Raw genomic sequence first — 25,303 nt, 5'->3', positions numbered from 1 at the left:
TAATTGACTATCTGGTACAGTAAAAGAAGGCATCACTGAGTTAGTGACTTTGGACTTGTTACATTGCATAAAATTTATAGTTGTATTTTTAGATGGAAACGGTAAGTTGAAGTGGAAATAAACTTTACTTGGTTGTTTAGGAGAATGCTGATTTACAGGTATTGTTAATTGTTGTTTTTCTTTCTGGGTACTGTCTTTCACCAGAATGTGAGCGCCCCTCTCTTCTGCTGATTTACAAAATATTCCTATAACCAGGAATATTTAGTTGTGTACTTTTAAATATATTACTTCTTAACATTAGCTTTTGCTATTCATGGGCATGAAAACATAGGTTTTCCATTAACCTATGTTCAAAGAGAGCACCCTGTCATATCCTTTATTCTAATGGCCTGGATTTGATTCAGAGTCAAGTAGGCAGTAGCTTTACTTGAGGCAGAATGTAGAAGTTGCCGTGATAATATTATCTTTGGGAACCTTCTTTATAGCCTCCCTTTTCGTAAGGCAGGGGTCAGTCTGATGCTCAGAATTCTTAGAGCCTTTATTTATTGGAGACTTTTGTCATTTTCATTAGAAAATGTCTCCCAGATGTGGTTTTATGGGTACATTGGTATTTATGTTTCCCTCTCCCATTTAGACTTTAGTACTGTTAAACCCCACTAAACTGTTTTCTAATTACTATGCCATTCAACATTTGTTTTTTTGCTATGTTGTAGCACATGGTGAAAGCCAAGAAAACTCTGCACTGGGTCTCTGACCAGTGAATGCTTATTCATCATGATGGTGATGATGATAATGATTATGATGATAATGTCTTACAGACAAGAAATCATTTCTCCAGTACCCGAGAAGAGATGGAAGAACTTAAGAAAAGGATGAAAGAAGCTCCACAGACATGCAAACTTCCAGGACAGCCAACCATCGAAGGCTATCTCTATACACAAGAGAAATGTATGTGGGAATACAGGGATAGCTACTGGGTTTCAGTAGGCTGACACCAGCTGCCACTTGGCTTCTCCAAACTCCAGGCACCCATATAGTTCATAGACCCCTGCCAGCTATACCTATTTGGAGAGTAGTGTGGGAACAGAGAAAACAAAAAGGAAGGAGAAATTGGAGGAGGAGGTTAAGGATTTGTCTTACAAAGGCTGTGGGATGATAAGACCTAAGGTTTTCTCTGAGATTCAAAATGGGGATTGTTAATTGCTTAATCCTTTCAATGACTCTTTGGGGCTAAAAGGGAGGTAGGAGAAAGGAGACATAAAATAATACTTATTATACCTACTATATTCCAGGCATGGTGTTAAGTGCTTTAAATATACTACCTCATGAAATCTTTGAAACCACCTTATCATACCCATTTTACACATGAAGCCACCGAGGCTTAGAGAGATCACTAGTTGAAAGTCACCCAACTATCATGTATCAGGGCTAAGTGTAAATTCAGGTTTGGGAAATGCCAAAACCTATGCTCCTACAGCTATACCCTATACCTTCCACTGCCTTAGGATGATAAACTTGCCCTTAAAGCACTACACAACCATTGCGATTTCAGTGAGCAACACAGTTGTTCATTGCTAACCAAGGAAAATGGGTTAACTTATCTGGTCACTGAATATCGCAGAGGGTTCAAGCTTTTCTACCTCCTAAATAACATTATGTAAACCTGTATGTGCTATTTGATTTTCCTTTTGAACTATGACCCAATGTCCCCAAAGCCTGTGATTTCATTCCCTGACCAGAATTATTCTACCTGGTGAGTAGGCAAATGAGACTACCCAGAGGTTACCAGTGGCAAAACCCACTGAAATCCACAAAACATGGTATTTCAGCAGTGATATTATCATGCTTTTCATCCCTTAGAGCAACTCACTTTGATGGTTTTCAAAGATGTGTTCTTCTATTTGTCAGGTTCATCTCTTCAACTCTCCATTGCAGGATCTCTCAGTCTCAGTGGTATTGACATTTCAGGCTGGCTAATTCTTTGTTTCGAGCAGTTATCCTATGCATTATAAGGTGTTTAGAAGCATCTATAGCCTCTCCCCACTTTATTCTAATAGCACTTCCCAGGTGTGATAACCAAAAATGTCTCTAGACATTGCCAAATGTCCCCTGGGAGGCAAAATTGCCCCTACTTGAGAACCACTGTTATATTATAAGAGAGGCACAGAGTAATGAGTATGTAATCTTGGCTCTAATATCAACTAACTATGTGATCCTTCTACGCCCCAGTTTTCTAATTTGTTAAATGGATATGACATTCCTACTCAGTTGAATGTACGCTTACTAAGAATCCTTTTTGCCAAACAATATGCAATGCATTGGGGGTACAAAAAATGGATCAAGCTTGGTTTTTGCCCTCAAGAAGTTCACAGTCTGATTAAGACACAAGTATATCGAGAACTATAATGAAATGTGTTGAGCACTGCATTTGGGGCATATATCTAAGGGCTTCACTGAGGAAGTGATATATGAACTGAAACTTGAATTATGACTGGGAGTTTGACAGGTAAAGAAAATGGCAAAGAAAATTCCAGGTGTATACCACTGCATGAATAAAGGCACAGAGGTGTGTGAGGTTATAGTTTGTTTGTAGGGTCTTGGTTTTACAAGGACAGTCCTGGTTTATACTTGTTGTCCTGATATAATTAGTGATAGTGCCTTATTCACTCTTAAGTATGTCTTGAACTTGGTCTATATATTATATTGCCACCTATTTTTTTGGTAACTGAATATAATTCCATGAGACAAGAGCATAGAGGTGAGGGTGGCAAAAGACAAAGTTGGAAAGGTAAATACGATCACATTATAAAAGGCTTTGTGAGCCAACCTAAGGAGTTTGGAGAGAGTGGGAAAGCCATGGGTGGTTTATAATAAAAAGAATGATATAAATAAACCTATAATTAAAAAAATATTTCTCTAACAAAAGAGTAGAGAATGGGCTAGAAAGGAGTGATCACAGATAGGGGAAACCAAAGAGAAGGCCACTGAAAGAATTAATTGGAGAAATAGTGAATTTTTGTTTTGTTTGAAATAGCTCATAAAACATTTTTTAAAAAGTCAGAAATAGGGTCCTGAATGAATTCAGTTCTGAAAGGGGTGAAAGGAGAGACATGTAGGGGATTGAAGGGCAGGTTACAGGGAAGGAGGAGCAGAAGATTACAGATGTTTCCAGATCATACAATAGGATATATAATGGGAGCATTCACAGGGAACATGGCAAGGAGAGTGGTTTGGAGCAAGCCAGAGCAGATGTGGAAAGCAGTTGATGATGATTAGGTTATCCATCTGTGTAGTGGGCAAGTGGTACTGCACGGCTGGAGCTCAGGGGAAAAGTAGCACTAGATCTGGATCATGACCATGAAGAATAATCTGTACACAGCTTCTGTCTTAGGGGTGGACTGACCATGAAGACAAAATACTTATTCTATCAGCTCACTGTTGCCTATCTTTGTAGGGGCTTTGGGAATATCCTGGGTGAAATACTACTGCCAATATGAGAAAGAGACCAAAACGCTCACCATGACACCTATGGAGCAGAAGCCAGGTGCTAAGCAGCAGGTCAGTTCTTTTATGGGCCACATTTTTTTGAAATACATCTGTGACTGCATCTCAGAAAAGAGTATATGTTGACTTTGTGTCAAAGAATCAAGTCCACCACTGTTGTGTGAAGCCATGACTTCATATGTTCTTTGTGGCCTAAGTTTGCATTGGGCCAGATACTACTCAGTTGAGTGAAAAATCTGTGTTAATGATTCTAGGCCTTCTGAAAGTGCCTGTACTCTTTTAGATCATTATTACAAGAGTCTATCACATTGTACAAAGAAAATTTGCAAAAAAATATGGTTAAATTGGAGGAGAGTATTACTTGCTTTTAAGAAGGCTCTACTATAGGATTCCTTTAAATAGTTAAGACTTTAAAATACAAAACATTTTCCAAAATTCCTTTTTTCAAGGAGTATTCTGTTGCCTAAAGTTGGAATAATCTATACCCCACATTGTATGTAATGCTCAAATATCTTTAAACAGTTAATGCATCTTCTTCTGCCCTCCAAACTTTCCCCTACTCTCCAAAATGGCAAGATGAGTTTAACACACTGAGAAGATAGTTCACTAACCTGGAGGAACCTGATCTTATATATATATATGTTATATTATGTTATACATTATATATTATTTTTTATGTATGACCACCCAGCTAAAAAAATTATTCTGTTATCTCACTTTTGCCTATCTTGGTAGGGGCTTTGGGAACACATGCACACACACACACACACACACATACACACACACGCACACATGTACACACACCTGAAGGTTTCTTAAGATAAAAGCTGATAGACTGACTCTTCATATTCTAAAAGTAGTTAAGTGTGTCCCTTTAACTGTTTCTCAGACAGGGTCTTAGGGCATATTTTTAAGGATTTCCCTTATTTACAAATTGTTTATAAAGTGAAAAAAAGATTTACTTGTTAGCATTGAAAGTTGTGGTGCATGAAGACCCAATTTCGATAGGCAGGAATTTGGAGACTTTTTCTCCGTTGCTGGTGCTTTCCATGGAAGATCTCTCTTATGTGGCTTATTCATAGGAAATTAGTGATGATTGAGATTTGGTGGCAGACTGTTGAAAAACTGCTTTTCTTTTTTGTCATTAACCACAAGTTTTGCCACTCTGCTTTGAATGTGGATTAGACATGGGATGCACCTCTAACAGAGCATACCATATTGGGTCTCCACAACCCTCATCCATGTTTCTATGCGGGCCAGTTATTCATCCATGAATCCAAAACTCTCTTTAGTTTCCAGTCTGCCAATTGCCAAAGAACCTTTCAACGTGGTTCCAATAAATTGTGCTGTAGCACAGAATTTGTCCCATTTCTGTCAGAACTTAGCTTATGTATCTGACTGGCAAGTGCTTTTAAGTAACACTGTCCTGTAGTCTCTTTCTTTTCTTTTTCTACACACATTACTTTCCAAACTTTGGACTTCAAAGTTCCTTTCTTAGGCAGGTCCTACTGCAAAGCTGAGGCCAGAGGCAGCAGATACCACGTTCATAGGTTCTTAGCAGATGAGAGCAAGCCCTTCTTTTAGTTATTCTTTCCCCCTGCCCTTTTAATTGAGTGGCTACTTGCAAAACTGCAGTAAGTGTCAGCCTAAGCAATTTAAATATGGGACTCTTTATGGAATGGAAAGAGGAACTTGCTTGACCATTTACAGCAAAGGGGAGGTGGAAGTAGTTACTTTAATTTACATAAACTGAATTGGAGATGGTTTCTTCTTATCATTTCTCTCAGTTCCTTTTACTAGTTTGTGTTTTAGAAAGGTAAATAATACAAATAAGTGAGACTATAATAATGATAACACCATAAAAGCCACTATTTATTCAATGTTTGCTGTTCACCAGGCTCTGAGCTAGACATTTGCTGCCATGGGCCATTTACTTTCTCAGCAGCACTGTGAAGTATCATTAACCCAATTTGGAGTTGGAAGAATTAGCTCTCTTTCTGACTGTGATACTTACAAGTGTACTCTAGTAGTTCAGCTTATCAACTTCCATTTGGGTTGTACTGCTTACTTTACAGAGCACAATCCCAAATACTATTTTATAAGATTCTCATCCCTTCCCTTTCAGGTAGTTGTAAGAGGCAAGAGAGCTACATTTTGAATCACAATAACTAGTTTTACCTATTTATTCATTTACTTATTCCTTCATTCATTCTTCATATCAAATATTTTTCCCTTCCAGTTATACTGAGATATAACTGACATACAGCACTGTATAAGTTTAAGGTGTACAGCATAATGATCTGACTTACATACAATATGAAAGTATTATCACAATAAGTTCAGTGAACACCCATTGTCTTATACAGGTACAAAATTAAAGAAAATTTTTTTTTCTTGTAATGAGTACTCTTAGGATTTACTCTCTTTACAATTTTCATATATAACATACAGAAGTGTTAATTATATTAATCATGTTATACATAACATCCCTAGTATTTACTTATCTTACGATGGGAAATTAGTACCTTTAGATGCCTTCGTCCAATTCCCTATTCCCCCAGCTTCCACCTCTGGTAAGCACAAATCCAATCTCTGTTTTCTATGAGTTACTTTGTTTATTTGTTTGTTTATCAAGTATAATTGACCTGTAACACAATGTTAGTTCCTGATGAACAACATAGTGATTTGGGATTTCTATGTATTATAAAAGGATCACCATGATAAGTCTAGTTATTCTGTCACCATATAAAGATAGTACATAATTATTGATTATATTCTCCATACTGTACATTTCATACCCGTGATTCATTTATTTTGTAACTGGAAATTTATACCTCTTAACCTTTCTCACCTATTTTTCACATCCTGCCCCCCCTTTCCCTCTGGCATCCACCTGTTTGTTCTCTGTACCTATGATTCTATTTCTGTTTCATTATGTTGGTTCATTTGTTTTGTTTTTTGGATTTAACATATAAGTGAAATCATATGGTATTTGTCTTTGTCTGACTTGTTTCACTTATCATAATACTCTCGAGGTCCATCCATGTTGACGCAAATGGCAAGATTTCATTCCCTTGTATGGCTGAGTAATATTCCATGGTTTTTATATACCACATGTTTTTTAATCCATTTATCTACTCGTGTGCACTTAGATTGCTTCCATATCTTGGCTATTGTAAGTAATGCTCAACATAGGGGTGCATATATCTTTTCTAATTAGTGTGTTTGTTTTCTTCCGACAAATACCCAGGAGTGGAATTGCTGGATCATATGGAAGCTTTATGTTTAAATTTTTGAGGAATCTCCATACTGTTTCCCACAGTCGCTGCACCAATTTAAATTCCCACCAAGAGTGTACTAGGGTTTCCTTTCCTCTACATCCTCACCAATATTTGTTATTTGTGGTCTTTTTGATGATAGCCATTCAGTCAGATGTGAGGTGACATCTCATTGTGGTTTTGATTTGCATTTCCCCAATGATCAGCGATGCTAAGCATCTTTTAATGTTCCTGTTGGCCATTTGTTTGTCTTCTTTCAAAAAATTCAGGCCCTCTGTCTATTCTTTAAATAGTTTTTTTTTAACTTTGAGTTTTATGAGTTCTCTGTATATTTTGGATATTAACCCTGTATCAGATATATCATTTACAAATATTGTCTCCCATTCAGTAGGTGGCCTTTTCATTTTGTTTATAGTTTCCTTCGCTGTGCAAAAGCTTTTTAGGTTGAAGAAATCCCATTTGTTTATTTTTGCTGTTGTTGCCCTTGCCTGAGAAGACAGATCCAATAAAATATTGCTAAGCCTGATGTCACAGAGAGAACTGCCTATGTTTTCTTCTAGGAGTTTTATGCTTTCAAATCCTACACTTAAGTCTTTAATTCATTTTGAGTTTATTTTTGTATATGATGTGAGAAAGTAGTCCAGTTTGATTCTTTTGCATGTAGCTGTCTAGTTTCCCAACATCATTTATTGAAGAGACTGTCTTTTCCCCATTGTATAGTCTTGCATCCTTTGTCATAGATTAATGGACTACATAAGTGTGGGTTCATTATTGGTCTCTCTGTTTTGTTGCATTGATTTATGTGTCTGTTTTTGTGCCAGAACAATAATGTTTTGATTACTGTATCTTTGTAGTATAGTTTGAAATCAGGGAGCATGTTAACTTCAGCTTTGTTCATCCTTCTCAAGATTGTTTTGGCTACTCAGGGTTCCTGCATTTACATACAGATATTAGAATTACGTGTTCTAGTTCTGTGAAAAATGCCATTGCTAGTTTTATAGTGATTACATAGAATCTGTAGATTACCTTGGGTAGTACGGTCATTTTAACAATGTTAATTCTTCTAATCCACAAGCATGGAGTATCTTTACATTTGTTTGTATCATCTTCAGTTTCTTTCATTAGCATCTTATAGTTTTCTGAGTACAGGCATTTTACCTCCTTAGATTATTCCTAGGTATTTTATTTTTTTATGAGATTATAAATGGGATTATTTTATTAATTTCTCTTTCTGATAGTTTGTTGTCAGTGTGTACAAATGCCACAGATTTCTGTATATTAATTTTGTATCCTGCAACTTTACTGAATTCTTCAATGAGTTCTAATAGTTTTTTTGGTAGCATCTTTAGGATTTTGTATATGTGGTATCATGTCATCTGCAAACATTGACACTTTTACTTCTTCCTTTCCAATTAGGATTTGTTTTCTTTTTTCCTTGTCTGATTGCTGTGGCCTGCAATGCCAATACTATGTTCATTAAAACTGGTAAGAGTGGGTATCCTTGTTTTGTTTCTGGTCGTAGAGGAAATGCTTTCAGCTTTGCACCATTGACTATGATGTTAGCTGTGGGCTCATCATATTTGACCTTTATTACGTTGAGGCATGTTCCCTGTATATCAATTTTGTTAAGAATTTTTTTTATCATAATGGATGTTGCATTTTGTCAAAAGCTCTTTCTGCATCTCTTGAGATGATCATATGATTTTTTAGTCTTCAGTTTATTAAGTGGTGTATCACATTGATTTGTGGATATTGAACCATCCTTGCATCCCTGGGGTAAATCCCACTTGATTATGGTATATGATCCTTTTAATGTACTGTTGAATTGGCTTTCCTAAAGTTTTGTTGAGGATTTTTTTCATGTATGTTCATCAGTGATATTGGCCTGTAATTTTCTGTTTTCGTGTTGTCTTTGTCTGATTTTGATATCAAGGTGATGCAGGCCTCACAGAATAAATTCAGAAGTGTATTGCCACTATAATTTTTTGAAATAGTTTGAGAGGAATAGGTGTTAGTCTTCTTTAAATGTTTGGTAGAATTCACCTGTGAAGCCATCTGGTTCTGTACTTTTGTGTGTTGGGAGTATTTCTTTTAATTACTCATTCAGTTTCATTACTGGTAATTGGTCTGTTTGTATTTTCTATTTCTTCTTGATTCAGTTTTGGAAGGTTGTACATTTATCTCTAGGAATTTCTCTTAGGTTGTCCATTTTATTGGTGTTTGATTGATCATAGTAATCGCTTATGATCCTTGGTATTTCTGTGCTGTTGGTTGTAACTTCTTTTTTATTTCTGATTTTATTGATTTGGGCCCTCTCTCTTTTTTCTCAATGACTCTGGGTAAAGATTTATCAATTTTGTTTATGTTTTCAACCATCTCTTAATTTAATCTATCTTTTCTAGTTTTTTGTTTTTTAGTCTCTATTTCATTTATTTCTGCTCTGATCTTATGATTTCTTTTCTTGTAGTGACACTGGCTTTTGTTTGTTCTTCTAGTTACTTTATGTGTAAGGTCACGTTGTTTATTTGAGATTTTTCTTGTTTCCTGAGATAGGCTTGTATTGGTGTAACATTCACTTTTAGAATTGCTTTTGTTGCATTCCACAAATTTTGGATTGTTTTGTTTTCATTTTCATTTGTCTCCAAGTATTTTTGATTTCCTCTTTGATTTCTTCAGTGATCCTTTGGTTGTTTGGTAACACAGTGTTTATCCTCTACATGTTTATAGGTTTTTTTGCAGTTTTTTTCTTGTAGTTGATTTCTAGTCATAGTGTTGTGGTTAGAAAAGATACTTGATATGATTTCTATCTCCTTAAATTTACCGACACTTGTTTTGCATCCTAGCTTGTGATCTATCCTGGAGAGTGTTATGTGCACTTGAAAAGAATGTATATTCTGCAGCTAGCTTTTGAATAGAATGTCTTATATATAAAAAGAGGCCCCTCTTTTGGTGGGGCCTACTATTATGGGCAAACTGGTGGGCAACCCCCCGTGGTTGGTTGCCAGGCCCTGCCTACTGCTGAAGCTACCACCTGCTGGTGGGCTGGTCTGCATTCCATTGCAGTTGGCTGTGGGGCCCAGGGAGTCCTGGAACTGGTTATTTCCCCATGGTAGTTTAGGCTGTGTCCTGGTCCTTACCCACTGGTGGGCTTGGCCAGGTCACTGGTTGGCTTCTTGTGAAGCCCAAAGGAAGGGTCCCAGAGCAGGTGTCAAGCTGCTGCTGGGTCAAGCAGGGGTCTAAGGACTGGTGTCAGCCTGCTGTTTGGTGGGGCTGGATCCTGGGTAAGCTGGCTGTGGGGCACAGTATGTCTCAAAGCTGGTTTCAGCACACAGCTGGGCAGTGTTGGAGCCCATTGTATCCTGGGGCTGTTGCCTGCCTGCTCCAGAGTAAGGCCAGTGCCTGGAGCTTTTGCCCACTTACTGGTGAGCAGGGCTGAGCCCTGTGCTCTCTGTTAGATGACACTGGGTCCTGGAATGGCTGGGTAGTCCAGGGGGACCTATTGCTGCTGCTAGCCTGATGGTGGATGGGGCTGTTTCCCTCTGTGGCTGGACTAGCATGTCCTAGGACTTTTTCCAACTAGCTGGTGGGTGGGGCCAGGTCTGACATTAATAAGCTACAAGGGGAACTCCAAAATGGTGCTCCTCAAAATGGCTGCCACCAGTGTCTATGTCCCTAGGGTGAGTTCCAGTTGTCTCCTGTCTCTCTGGGAGGGTCTCTAATACCAGCAGGTTGATTTGACCCAGGCCCCTTTCAAATTACTGCTTTTGTCCTGGTTCTCAGAGCAGGTGAGATTTTGTGTGCACCCTATAAGAATAGAGTGTCTATTTCCTATAGCCCTCTGGCCCTCCTGAAAGGAAGCCCTGGCTTTCAAAGCCAGATGTTCTGAGGCCTTGTCTTCCCAGGTCAGGACCCCCTGACTAGGAATCCCATATGGGGGTCAGTTTATCCCTTGCCCCTTAGGGATAAACTCTGCGATTGTAATTATCTTCCTGTTTGTGGATCATGTACCCAGGGGTGTGCGCCTTGACTATACCATGTCTGTGCCCCTCCTACTTGTCTAGTTGTGGTTCCTTCCTTATACCTTTAGCTGTAGAAGATCTTTTCTGCTAGTCTTCAGGTGATTCTCATCATTGATCATCGCTCCGTAAATAGTTGTAATATTGGTGTGCACATGGGAGGAAGTGAGCTAAGGGTCATCCTACTCCACCTCTTGGACACTCTTGTCTCAAGAACTAGTCTTAAGTCCTAGTTCTGTGGCCTAGTAAATTGTGATCTTGAGTAAATTACTTAATGTTGCTCAGTATCATTTTTCTCAGAAAAAATGGCAAGGATGATAATGTAGTTTATATTTATTGAGCACTAACTCTTTACTAGGTACTAGAGATATAAAGATAAATAAGACACTGCCCACATCCTTGAGGAGATCTCAGTCAAGTGGGGAAATCAGACATGAAAAAAAAAAGCTTTAATACAATGCAGAAAACACATAGCAGACAGTATATGGTATTGGGGAAGGATTTTTGAGGAAATGAAAGCTGAACTACAAGTTGCAGAACAAGTTAAGAGTTTAGCCAGTCAAAGAATATAGATAAAGTCAATTTGGGTGGAGGAAACAGTATATGCAAAGTTGGAGTCATGAAAGAGCATGATACATGTGTGAAATAAGAGTACTTTTGCACTGATGGGACATAAACTAGATGACGGTGTCTGGAGGTGAACCTGGAGTGGGGGGCAGGGTGTTGTCCCCCAAGCTTTGACATCACCTCACCAAATCTGAAGGAGTTGAGAGTTTAAAGAAGGAGGGTGAGTACACGATACTGTTAATTACTCTCATCTTGCAAGGCTAACAGTGCTTGATATCCTAAGTGTTGGGGTTGGGAAGGCAGATTGAAAGGTAAATATAGAGTTTTGTTTCTATAGTGCAGGAACAGGTAAAAGGATAGACCTGCAAAGGGCTTGAGTGTGACAATGAGAGGGAAGTACTGGATGATCAGCTTTATGGACCAGTTTGGATGGTATAGTGCTTAGGCAGTATTTCTGAATTCGAGACAGCAAGGTGGGTAGTATTATTCCTATTTAATAGGTTGTGAAGTTTATATTCAGAGAGGAAGAATATTTACTCTGGGCCACATAGCTAGTAAATTGCATAACTGAAACAAGACCCAAGGTTTTAAACTTCTTAGTTTATTGCTATTTCTGCTATATCGACTTGGGTGACTTCGGGTAAGCCATTTTACCTCTCTGCGGTTCACTTCCCTCTGAATGTTGTTATTGAAGAAAAGTGGTTTAAAAATACCTAGCATAATATGTGGCACATAGTAGGTGATCCATAAACATTACTTCTCTTTCCTATACCCCACTGTCTCTGTTGAGATAATAGAAGGGAACTGAACTATGTTGGGATTTGGGGAATTTTAATCTGTGGACACAGTGGATTTCTATGGCCTTGTTACATGACCACAAGACAGATGGGCCACACTATCCTGCACATATGAAATACCAAATGCCACCTTGACTATTACACAAATATGCCTATTTTCCCTACTCCTGCCCTATCTTTGGAGATATTGCTTTTGTAATTCCCATCATCTTAAAGACTCTGGAAGTGGGGAACCAAAAATATTTTTCTTCCCCTCTTCTATCTGCCACTTTAATGCAAGGAAGATGCAGAAAGCCACTTACTCATTGCAAACTCCCTACCTAGAAGCCTCACGAAATTTTATTTTGTACATTTATTTTGTACACTTTGGGCAGTGCATTTCTCCTGAATTCCCCTTTACATGTTGTATAATGAGTTTCCTATTTAATATATCATGCTTGGAAAAGAGCAAGGGCTTATCCTGAGCATTTTCTCCTGAACTCAGCCATTGATTTTTGGAGCAGAGAGAAACCATCTGCCACCTTGCTGCAACTACCATTTGAGGGGACAAGCTTCTCAGTGAGGCTAAACATTGTTCCCGCTGCCCTGAGAGATGCCTTCCAAGTGACACTGAGAACGCTGCAGTAGGCAGAAGAAGCTTCTATGTATTTTTTTTCAAGCTGGCTATTAATCCTTTTCTTATATCAGGGACCCTTGGACTTAACCCTGAAGTACTGCGTGAGAAGGAAGACGGAGTCTATCGACAAGAGATTCTGTTTTGATATAGAAACTAATGAAAGGTAAGCTGTGCTGATATGAATTGACAATGTCCCCATGTGCCAGATGCTGAGCCTGGGTAGGTATTTTATTTTCCTCTGTCATCTCTCGTTGATAAAAATGAGCAAAATTATTCATGACATCATTGTCTTGGCTCTTCTGGCTGCCCTTTCAGGGATCCCTGTTAGAGCTGGCCCAGAGCTAGTTCTCTCTATTCAAGGTTCAGTCAGCTTTGCCTCACTTGCTTTAGGCAGAAGTTACTCCTAGGATTTAATTTGCTATTATATATGCAAAAGGTCAACATTTGGTGATGCTACAAAAGGACAGGGTAACAAAACTCATTCTTTTTTATTTCTTAATATACAAGAACAAATGAATTGGAACACATATTTAAGGGGAGGTAGATTGGATGGAGGGTGGTAGTGGTATTGGGGAGTCTTTTTTCCCCATTTGGTACAAATATGATACAGATTTTCCTACTTTGCAGATATTTATGTAAAGTGGAAATAGTTTGATTATCAACTTTCTGGTTTCAGCAAAAGCTTGCAAACTTTGGACTTCGTTGCATTTGTTTCTCTCCAGTGCCCTCTTTTTTGTTTTTTTAACCTGGGCAATTTTATCAGAGGGAAATTTAACTGTTAAATTTTAAAATGAGAATATTTGGAGTTACTTTGGAAAAAGGCATGTTATATAGTTGGGAGGTTGATCCAAAATTCAGTGAGTAAATGTGTTGATTTTATTTCAGTCCATTATTTCCATGTATTAGGCACTAAGTAATACAGTAGAATTTAACAAAATGATCAGATTGCTAGAAAGGAACTTGAAGGTTGAATTACAATATCATATGAACAAAACTATTAGTGACTGGAGTCATACAGATCAGATTAAGAAAATAAGCCATTTTTTTTGTCTGGGAATAAGTAACTATTAGTCCATTTCCCCATTTTAAATTTCTGTTTGTGGAAGGGCAAGCTGGGGAGAAGTTGAGAGAGTGGCATGGACATATATACACTACCAAATGTAAAATGTAGATAGCTAGTGGGAAGCAGCCATATAGCACAGGGAGATCAGCTCAGTGCTTTGTGACCACCTAGAGGGGTGGGATAGGGAGGGTGGGAGGGAGACGCAAGAGGGAGGGGATATGGGGATATATGTATACGTATATCAGATTCACTTTGTTACACAGCAGAAACTAACACAACATTGTAAAGCAACTGTACTCCAATAAAGATGTTAAAAAAAATCTGTTTGTGAATCTATATGCATTCTTTGTTAAGCATGGATGGTCCTGGACTTCCCTGGTGGCACAGTGGTTAAGAATCTACCTGCCAATGCAGGGGACACAGGTTCAAGCCCCGGTCCAGGAAAAGCCCACATGCCACGGAACAACTAAGCCCGTGTGCTACAACTCCTCAACCTGCGTACCACAGCTACTGAAGCCCGTGTTCCTAGAGCCCCTGTTCCACAACAATAGAAGCCACCACAATGAGAAGCCCACGCACTGCAACAAAGCATAGCCCCCGCTCACCGCAACTAGAGAAAGCCCACTGCGCAGCAACAAAGACCCAACACAGCCAAAAAAAAAAAAAGAATGGATGGTCTCAATCAAAGATGGCTGTAATTGTAAACATTGTTACTGATAACCAAAAGGCTGTCACTCATTTCCCCCACAGCTTCAGGCCCAGTAGGAAGGGGAAAGTGACTGTTGACTGTCTTCTTTTCATGAACATTTAGTGTCTTTGGCTCTGCAGCATCAATGTACATAAACGAAATAAAAATTTTCTGTGTCTAGTTCCATTCTGTTTCACTTTTCAGCTTAAATTTGCCACCCACTTGCAAGTAATATTGCCATAGACTCAAAGCATTTGCAAACAGTTTGGCACTAAGGTTACGGACTAAGACCAACTCATCTTTATATATCTTGCATCTATTCCTGTGTATAGCTCATGTTAGATACTGAATTTGGTATTCATTTTTAAATGTGTTTTTCCCTAACCAAAAATGCTGAGGAATTCTGAGAATAGAACCCAGGAATTAAAGTTTCAATGTATCTATGATTTTACTTGCCACATCTAGGGCATTTTATTTTTATTTATTTATTTATTTTAAATGTTATTTTATTTTTTTTTCTTAACATCTTTATTGGAGTATAATTGCTTTACAATGGTGTGCTAGTTTCTGCTTTATAACACAGTGATTCAGATACACATATACATATGTTCCCATATCTTTTCCCTCTTGCATCTCCCTCCCTCCCACCCTCCCTACCCCACCCCTCTAGGTGGTCACAAACCACCGACTTGATCTCCCTGTGCTATGCGGCTGCTTCCCAGTAGCTATCTATTTTATGTTTGGTAGTGTATATATGTCCATGCCACTCTCTCACTTTGTCACAACTTACCCTTCCCCCTCCCCATATCCTCAAGTCCATTCTATAGTAGGTCTGTGTCTTTATTCCCATCTTACCCCTAGGTTCTTCATGACCATTTTTTTCTTAGATTCCATATATATGAGTTAGCATAAAGTATTTGTTTTTCTCTTTCTGACTTACCTCACTCTGTATGACAGACTCTAGGTCCATCCACCTCACTACAAATATCTCAATTTTGTTTCTTTTTATGGCTGAGTAATATTCCATTGTATGTATGTGCCACATCATCTTTATACATTCATCCAGTGATGGACACTTAGGTTGCTTCCATGTCCTGGCTATAGTAAATAGACCTACAATGAACATTTTGGTACATAAAGTTTTGAATTATGGTTTGCTCAGGGTATATGCCCAGTAATGGGATTGCTGGGTCGTATGCTAGTTCTATTTTTAGCTTTTTAAGGAACCTCCATACTGTTCTCCATAGTGGCTGTACCAATTCACATTCCCACCAGCAGTGCAAGAGTGGTCCCTTTTCTCCACACCCTCTCCAGCATTTATTGTTTCTAGATTTTTTAATGATGGCCATCCTGACTGGTGTGAGATGATATCTAATTGTACTTTTGATTTGCATTTCTCTAATGATTAATGATGTTGAGCATTCTTTCATGTGTTTGTTGCCAATCTGTATATCTTCTTTGGGGAAATGTCTATTTAGGTCTTCTGCCCATTTTTGGATTGGATTGTTTCTATTTTTGTTATTGAGCTGCATGTGCTGCTTGTAAATGTTGGAAATTAATCCTTTGTCAGCTGCTTCATTTGCAAATATTTTCTCCCATTCTGAGGACTGTCTTTTGGTCTGGTTTATGATTTCCTTTGCTGTGCAACAGCTTTTAAGTTTCATTAGGTCCCATTTGTTTATGTTTGTTTTTATTTCCATTTCTCTAGGAGGTGGGTCAAAAAGGATCTTGCGTGATTTATGTCATAGAGTGTTCTGCCTATGTTTTGCTCTAAGAGTTTGACAGTGCATGGCCTTACATTTAGGTCTTTAATCCATTTGAGTTTATTTTTGTGTATGGTGTTAAGGGGTCTTCTAATTTCATACTTTTACATGTACCTGTCCAGTTTTCCAGCACCACTTATTGAAGAGGCTGTCTTTTCCCCACTGTATATTCTTGCTTCCTTTATCAAACATGAGGTGACCATATGTGCGGGGTTTATCTCTGGGCTTTCTATCCTGTTCCATTGATCTATATTTCTGTTTTTGTGCAAGTACCATACTGTCTTGATTACTGTAGCTTTGTAGTATAGTCTGAATTCAGGGAGCCTGATTCCTCCATCTCAATTTTTCTTTCTCAAGATTGCTTTGGCTACTCGGAGTTATTTGTGTTTTCATACAAATTGTGAAATTCTTTGTTCCAGTTCTGTGAAAAATGCCAGTGGTAGTTTGATTGGGATTTCATTGAATCTGTAGAAGATTGCTTCGGGTAGTAGAGTCATTTTCACAATGTTGATTCTTCCAATCCAAGAACATGGTATATCTCTCCATCTATTTGTATCATCTTTAATTTCTTTCATCAGCATCTTATAATTTTCTGCATACAGGTCTTTTTTCTCCTTAGGCAGGTTTATTCCTAGATATTTTATTCTTTTTGTTGCAATGGTAAATGGGAGTGTTTTCTTAATTTCACTTTCAGATTTGTCTTCATTAGTGTATAGGATTGCCAGAGATTTCTGTGCATTAATGTTGTATCCTGCTACTTTGCCAGATTCATTGATTAGCTCTAGTAGTTTTCTGGTAGCATCTTTAGGATTCTCTATGTATTGTATTATGTCATCTGTAAACAGTGAAAAGTTTACTTCTTCTTTTCCCATTTGGATTCCTTTTATTTCTTTTTCTTCTCTGATTGCTGTGGCTAAAACTTCCAAAACTATGTTGAATAATAGTGGTGAGAGTGGGCAACCTTGTCTTGTTCCTGATCTTAGTGGAAATGCTTTCAGTTTTTCACCATTGAGGACGATGTTGCCTGTGGGTTTGTCATATATGGCCTTTATTTTGTTGATGAAAGTTCCTTCTATGCCTACTTTCTGCAGTGTTTTTTTTTATCATAAATGGGTGTTGAATTTTGTCAAAAGCTTTCTCTGCATCTATTGAGATGATCATATGGTTTTTCTCCTTTAGTTTGTTAATATGGTGTATCACGTTGATTGATTTGCGTATATTGAAGAATCCTTGCTTTCCTGGAATAAACCCCACTTGATCATGGTTTCTGATCCTTTTAATGGATCAGTCCAAGAAGAAGATATAACAATTGTAAATATTTATGAACCCAACATAGGAGCACCTCAATACATAAGGCAAATACTAACTGACATAAAAGGGGAAATTGACAGTAACACAATCATGGTAGGGGACTTTAACACCCCACTTTCACTAATGGACAGATCATCCAAAATTAAAATAAATAAGGAAACACAAGCTTTAAATGATACATTAAACAAGATGGACTTAATTGATATTTATAGGACATTCCATCCAAAAACAACAGAATACACATTTTTCTCAAGTGCTCATGGAATATTCTCCAGGAGAGATCATATCTTGGGTCACAAATCAAGCCTTGGTAAATTTAAGAAGATTGAAGTCCTATCAAGTATCTTTTCCGACCACAATGCTATCAGACTAGATATCAATTACAGGAAAAGATCTGTAAAAAATACAAACATGAAGGCTAAACAATACACTACTTAATAACCAAGTGATCACTGAAGAAATCAAAGAGGAAATCGCAAAATACCTAGAAACAAATGACAACGGAGACACGATGACCCCAAACCTATGGGATGCAGCAAAAGCAGTTCAAAGAGGGAAGTTTATAGCAATACATCCTACCTTAAGAAACCGGAAACATCTCAAATAAACAACCTAACCTTGCTCCTAAAGCAATTAGAGAAAGAAGAACAAAAAAAATCCCCAAAGTTAGCAGAAGGAAAGAAATCATAAAGATCAGATCAGAAATAAATGAAAAAGAAATGAAGGAAACGGTAGCAAAGATCAATAAAACTAAAAGCTGTTTTTTTGAGAAGATAAACAAAATTGATAAAGCATTAGCCAGCCTCATCAAGAAGAAAAAGGAGAAGACTGAAATCAGTAGAATTAGAAATGAAAAAGGAGAAGTAACAACTGACACTGCAGAAATAGAAAGGATCATGAGAGATTACTACATGCAACTCTATGCCAATAAAATGGGCAACCTGGAAGAAATGGACAAATTCTTAGAAATGCACAACCTGCTGTGACTGTACCAGGACGAAAGAGAAAATATGAACAGACCAATCAGAAGCACTGAAATTGAAACTGTGATTAAAACTCTTCCAACAAACAAAAGCCCAGGACCAGATGGCTTCACAGGCGAATTCTATTAAACATTTAGAGAAGAGCTAACACCTATCCTTCTCAAACTCTTCCAAAATATAGCAGAGGTAGGAACACTCCCAAACTCATTCTATGAGGCCACCATCACCCTGATACCAAAACCAGACAAAGATGTCACAGAGAAAGAAAACTACAGGCCAATATCCCTGATGAACATAATTACAAAATATTGTGCACTTTAAAAAACATTCCCTCATTTAACAGTGAAGAGATTAAGACTTGTATATATTTAACTGCCTTCCCTAATCAAAGTCACATAGTAGCAAAGCTGTGCTCAATCCCTGGTCTGTAGGCCTCCACACCCCACGTTCTTTTTATTTTTATTCCATTGTCTATTATAAGGAGAATAAATATGTTCTGAAATAGAGGGTCAAATATATTAACAGATGCTGAGGTACCTCTGTGTATGTGGAGTTTTCTGAGTCATGTGACCTCCGCATTTGCTTTCCTTGCTTGTCAGTCAGATATAAGGGGCAGAGGCAGGCCTCCCAGTAGACATCAGGCACCTTTACTCATGTTCTCTGTGGGATAGAACAAAGGACTCTTTGAGTCCCTTTTTCTATTTCCAGAATAGAGGATAACTTTTTTATTAGTGTTCCTACCAATATTTGAAGCCATAGGCTCATAGGCCATCAGAACTTGAAGGGCAATAATAATAGTAATAATGACAACAGTGACGATGATGATGACAACAACAACTGCTAACATTCTCTGAGTACCTCTATGTGCCAGGCACCATTCTCAGCCTTTTAAGTGTATATTTTCCTTTAGTCTTCATCAGTCACATGAAGTAGGGGGTGTTACTATCCCAATTTCACAAAGACAAGGAGACAGAAAGTAGTTAAGCACTTAGGTTATACAGTTATTAATATTAGAGCTAGGATCCAAATCCAGGAATACTGGTTTCCAAGTCATACTCTTAACCACTGGACTCTACTGCAAATATGCTGTATATGCCTTTTTGTTTTAGATGCGTGACTCAGACCTCAGGGTGGGCAAAGGATTTGTCTAAAGTCATAATGGAAAAGCCTGTACTCTCTACTTTGTCATCTTGTTCTTAGCAATATTTTTCTTTGAATTTGAGTTTCGGTAGCACCCAAGAATCTCCAAATGCTTATTGAATAGTCACTTATTTATTCTTTCAGTTTCTCCGTATGGTCAAGAGAGGACACATACCAGCTTATTGGTTTCCCATGTAGGGAAACTGAGTCTAGAATGGGCTTAACATCTTATCTAGTCTACAGCATGTGCTTTTATGTTTGTTGCCCATTTGCTTGCTCTCCTTCCTTCTGGCTTCAGGATTCAGCTGTGTAGCTGTTTTTACAAAGATTTCTGGACTTTCTAGCCCCATAAGTTATATCCAAATGGTTGGATGTTTCTTAGAAAATGGTAAACTTGAAAGAATCCAGTGCCCAAAGCCAAGTCCTGGTTTTCAATTGATTCTGGCTTAAAGATCATTTGGGGGCTTTTTTTTTTTATTTAAGGGTTTAGTCTTATTTGAATATTATAATTTGAGTCTGTGAGGAAAAAATTGGCATGGGGTCGATAGGTGGTCACAATGCTTATAAGCTCCTGAGGACACCTAGAATTCAGAATTCCTTTTCATTAACTGATGACAATGTTAGCTAATATCCCTAGTTCAGTAGCAAATCCTGTAAAGTGTAATTGTGCCCAAACAGCTAAAGAGCAGAAAAAAGAACGATTCATTCTAGTTAATGAATTGCTTTTTCTTTTTTTTTTTCTTTCCTTTTTTAAGGAGTACTTTAATGGAATAAGAGACAGAAGGACAGGTAGAACAGGAGTCTCGATATCGGAACTGTAAAGGACCTCACAGCTTGTCTGCTCCAACATTTTTATGGATAAAGAAACTGAGGCACAGTGACTTTTCCACTGAACTCTCTTGTAATTGCTCTTATCATTTCATGACTCTGAGAGAGGTCTCATCTTAACATAGAAGGAGTGAGAGTAACAAGCATCTCATAATGGCACAACTACACAGAGAATGGAAGAGACCTTATACCTGCAATAATGTGGTCAATCCCCAAATTCCAGTTTGGCTTTGAAGGTCTAAAAAGAACATAGTATACCAAATTGGGGTATCTCTGTGTATGTAGTTATAGTTACTGCAAGTAAATAAAATAAAATTGGATTTGAAGTCATCTGCCATGCAGAAGAGGCCTTATAGTGTATTAGTTAAGAAAGAACATGGCTGCTGGACCAAAATTCCTAAATTCAAATCCTGGCTCTATATTTACCCACTGTGTGAACTTAGGTAACCTCTCTGTGCCTCAGTTTCCCCTTCTATAAAATAGGGATTACTATAGTTCCTGCTTTATAGCCTTCCTGTGTAGATTAAATGAATTAATACCTATAAAGTACTTAGAAAAGAACCTGGCATCTGGTGAGCATTCAATAACTATTAGTTGTCATTGTTATTCATAAGATTGCTTAAATCAGCCAAAAGGCCTCCTCCATGTGGCTGAGCCATTGTGCATGTTGTTGACTTATTTCCAACTGAAATGCTCCTTGGACATCCTGGGTGGTAAAAGTAGCAAGCCATTTTCCTGATAGATGAACGTGCCCATAATGAACATGCTCAGAAACCCTAGAGCCCAGACCAAATGGCTGGCTTCCAAGAGAGAGAGGCAGGGCGAGCCTCAGTTTGGCTCAAGCACAGTGAGGCCAGTTTAAGTGTGTATTATGGTGAGGTGTCAGTATCTGCCTTCCTATTTCCTTGTCCAACTCTGGCATGAGGCCACCAAGATACCACCTCCACCAGTGTCTCCAAAGTTACTGTTCTCTAAGTTCCATTGTTTTTCTGAGTAAAAAAGATTATGAGAAGTTGGAAATCTATATGCCTGTGCCTGCTCAGTCTGATATCTCCCAGGGCTGAGGAGGACCCTAGATCACGAGACTCCATTCTCTCAGGAGACTTTTCTGCTCTCAACTTGTCATTTTTTTCCTTAGGCCAGGAACCATCACTCTGCAAGCCCTTTCAGAAGCTAATAGAAGACTATGGATGGAGGCCATGGATGGGAAAGAACCTGTAAGTTATCCTAGGGAAACCTCAGCAACATAATCCAGTATATGAGTCGCTCTAGTGGTAGCAGTGGGTCCAGGATAATTAAATGGTGATAGATCTTTGATACTCAAAATTTTAGAGGTAGAAGGAATTGTTGAGTTGACATTTCTTGTTTAACAAGTTAGGCAACTTGAGTTCCAGAGAGGGTGAAAGACTTCTCTAGGATCACTCTCAGAAAGGCATCACAATGGGCCTAGAATCCAGGTCTCTCAGCTTCCTGCTCTGGTCTTAGATTATGCAGCCATGCCCACAAAATCTTCTTAAGAAAGAAAATTAAGCCTTTTTGCAGTTTATAATATTAATATGTGTTCATATATAAGGATGGAAAATAATTTCCATGGTTGTGAACAAGCCATTTATTAAGATTTTATTCAAAATGGTTTTGCTGCCCCTCCCTTACATCCCCAAGTCAGCTTGTTCTCTTTAAGGGCAGGAGATGGTATTGCCATCCTATATCTCAGGATGCACTACTCCATTTAGAATACTGTTACATATGATGACAAGTAATACTTTTAAAGGCTAGTGATTATCATAGAAAGATCAATATGAACAGTCAGAGGTCACTGAAAAGCATTTTCTCTCTTCAGTATCTTCTGCGTAGGTTTCTTCTCGTGGCGTATGAAATAACATCAGCTTCCTAGTGTTGGAATCCCAAAAGTTTAGATTTGGATCTGGTTCTGCCATTCAATGGTTCTGTGACCTTGAGATAGTTATTTACTCTCTGAGACTGTTCTCTTCTCTTAAGTAAAATGGCTTTAATAATATCTGTTCTACCTACCTCACAGAGTTGATTTGAAAAATCAATTGAAAGCTAGTTTGTCAACCATAATGTACTGTATTAGTTTGAGGTGCTTCTGACTGGTCTGAAGTTTGGGTACAAACCTACTGAAATTCAACAGTGTTTGGATACAGTCCAATCTTCTTGCTTTATGCAAGGCAAAAACTTGCTAAGAGGGGAAATATATTACAGGGCTTTCTTTCTGTGTGTTTTCAGTGCCTTGGAGACTAAAGAGGAGTGCCCAGATGCCAGATTGCATTAATAGCAACCAAGATGGTAGCAGGAGAGAAGTGGTGTTGTGAGGACTGTCATCCAGAAAATAGGCCAGGGCCTTTCTCCCCTTCCTCCCCTCCCAGAAACCTGGAGCTTAACTATTACATGCCTGTGATATTTCTTTAGGAGGATAGTAGGAAGCTCCACAAGGCATTTTATTCTTTTTTTGTTTTTGTTCATATTTCTTTCTTCTTACTTTTTAAAATTGAAGTATAGTTAATTTACAATATTGTAAGGCATTTTACTTTTAATTCCCTCTCCTGAAATTGCTCTCCCTTTAGGGTTTTAAAAATCAAAGGATACAGATGGCTTTTCGTGGAGAATGATGTTAGAACATGGGCCCACTGCATGTGGATCCTTACCAACTTGATTATGAGAGACGTTTCACAAATATCTTTTTTTTTTTAATTTTTATTTATTTATTTTTTAACATCTTTATTGGGGTATAATTACTTTACAATGGTGTGTTAGTTTCTGCTTTATAACAAAGTGAACAAATATCTTTTTTATAGCAGTGGTGAAAAGAGGCTGGCCAAGCACAGAAACCTCTCTCACTGAAATATCCATTGGCATACACACATAGGGAGAAACTTTTCTTTTAAAAGGAGAGCTTGTTAAAGCAAACTATACAGATGGCATATAGAGGACTTATTTCCTGCAGCCTCACATTACTAATGTTGTCACTGCTTTATTAACCCCCCCAATTCACTGATCTTATACATAGTATGCTTGCCTTTGCTTAAAGTGTCAAAGAAGATCAGGACTTGAAGGAACATCTACTCCAACCCTGATCGTTTTAGAGATATGAATTTTGAAGTCTAGAGAATGAAAAGGACACGCCTAAGTTTCATAATGAGGTAGAGGTAGAGCCAAGATTAGACTTCAAGAGTCAAGGATCTCTTCTTTGGTCTCTCACATAGCTATCACAGTGCATACTTCAAGATGGCTCAGAGAAATCTTGGTGAATGCATGAATCTCTTTCACATGGGCACTTGCCTTTCTACAGGGAAACACCCATTAATATCTCTGGGTGGGGAGGTTGGTATTAGGAATATTTAAATTTTACCATCAATGCCAATTACCCAGGTATCCATGAGAAAATCACTTTCTTTCTCTCATGCTCTCTTGCTCCATCAGAAAAATTCTCTAAGCTTTACATAAGTAAATGTCTAAGATGAGTAGGCTAAAACTGCAGTGAACTGTATGAAATCCAGTGTAATCTTCAGGGATTGTTAATCCAACTGTTCCTAGGGCCCTAGGCAAAGATGATTCTGTTTAGCCCACTTTCTTTCTTGTTAAAGCCTTAAAGTCACTAATGGTTTTGATGGCTTATTTGGGGAAAGCTATTTAGTATTTGCTGTACTTACCTATAGTGATTCACAATAACCATTGCTCTTTCTCTCTCTTTTTTTGTAGATCTATCACAGCCCTATAACGAAACAGGAAGAAAGTGAGTCAAATTTCTGATCTACTGATATTATGAACTGTTAGCTGTCCTAATCACAGTAAATGTTATCATCAATGATATGTAATATTGATGCAAGTGTATTTGTGGATACCTCTGTATGGAATGAAATTCAGGCCTATTTTTTTAAAAGGTGTTTATTGATTGAATTAAGGAAGTCACTTTATCTTAGCTTATGGGTGGGATAGTAGTAGTAATATAAAGAAACACGTTATATCCTTCTTTTTCTAGACACATGATAGAAATTGTGTGCATTTCCAGCCTCACATTTCACATTTGATGTAGCTCATGCCTAAAGCAGACATAATGCAGAGGGTCAAGTAAAAGAATTTTGTGTTATAAGAGTAAAATCTCTAACCACCCTCTCCCCTGAATGAGGAATCTTTCCACCTAAGGCTGATTGAAGAAGAGCAACCAAACCCCTAGTTCTCTCACTGCAGTCTCTTAGCAAGATCATTGAATGCTTGGTAGGTGAGGCTTATTACAGCAGAATCTAACTCTGCTTTTTTTGCTTGAAACAGTGGAGCTGAACGAAGTGGGGTTCAAGTTTGTTAGGAAGTGCATCAATGTCATTGAAACCAAAGGTAAGATATGAACCATAGCCTTAGCAGTGTTTGAATCTGGTCATTCTTTTTTTTTAAACATAGTTTTATTATTTATTTATTTAAGTTTTATTGACGTACAGTTGATGTACAATATTATATGTTACAGGTATACAACATAGTGACTCACAATTTTTAAAGGTTATACTCCATTTATAGCTATTATAAAATATTGGCTATATTCCCTGTGTTGTACAACATATTCTTATAGCTTATTTATTTTATACATAATAGTTTGTACCTCTTAATTCCCATCCCTATTTCGCCCCTCCCCTCCCCCCAACCCCACTGGTAACCACTAGTTTGTTCTCTATATCTGTGAGTCTGTTTCTTTTTTGTTATGTTCACCAGTTTTATTTTATCTTTTAGATTCTACCT

General features: G+C 37.9%; 1 protein-coding gene across 7 annotated transcripts in view; it reads left to right on the top strand.

Annotated features, from left to right (window-relative positions):
- OPHN1 (oligophrenin 1) overlaps positions 1-25,303 on the top strand; it is a 615,628-nt gene that overhangs the window by 354,716 nt on the left and 235,609 nt on the right. For all 7 annotated transcript variants that reach the window (XM_073799243.1, XM_073799242.1, XM_073799241.1 and 4 more), the window contains 6 exons: positions 819-948; positions 3,455-3,558; positions 12,850-12,941; positions 21,693-21,771; positions 24,275-24,308; positions 24,845-24,907. In XM_073799243.1, coding sequence (XP_073655344.1) covers positions 819-948; positions 3,455-3,558; positions 12,850-12,941; positions 21,693-21,771; positions 24,275-24,308; positions 24,845-24,907 — 502 coding nt within the window. The remainder of the gene's footprint in view (positions 1-818; positions 949-3,454; positions 3,559-12,849; positions 12,942-21,692; positions 21,772-24,274; positions 24,309-24,844; positions 24,908-25,303) is intronic.

This window comes from Tursiops truncatus, chromosome X, assembly GCF_011762595.2.
Source record: "Tursiops truncatus isolate mTurTru1 chromosome X, mTurTru1.mat.Y, whole genome shotgun sequence".
In the NCBI taxonomy this organism is placed as follows: Eukaryota; Metazoa; Chordata; class Mammalia; order Artiodactyla; family Delphinidae; genus Tursiops; species Tursiops truncatus.
Note: the sequence above shows the minus strand (reverse complement) of the source record. Positions and strands in the feature narration are given on the sequence as shown.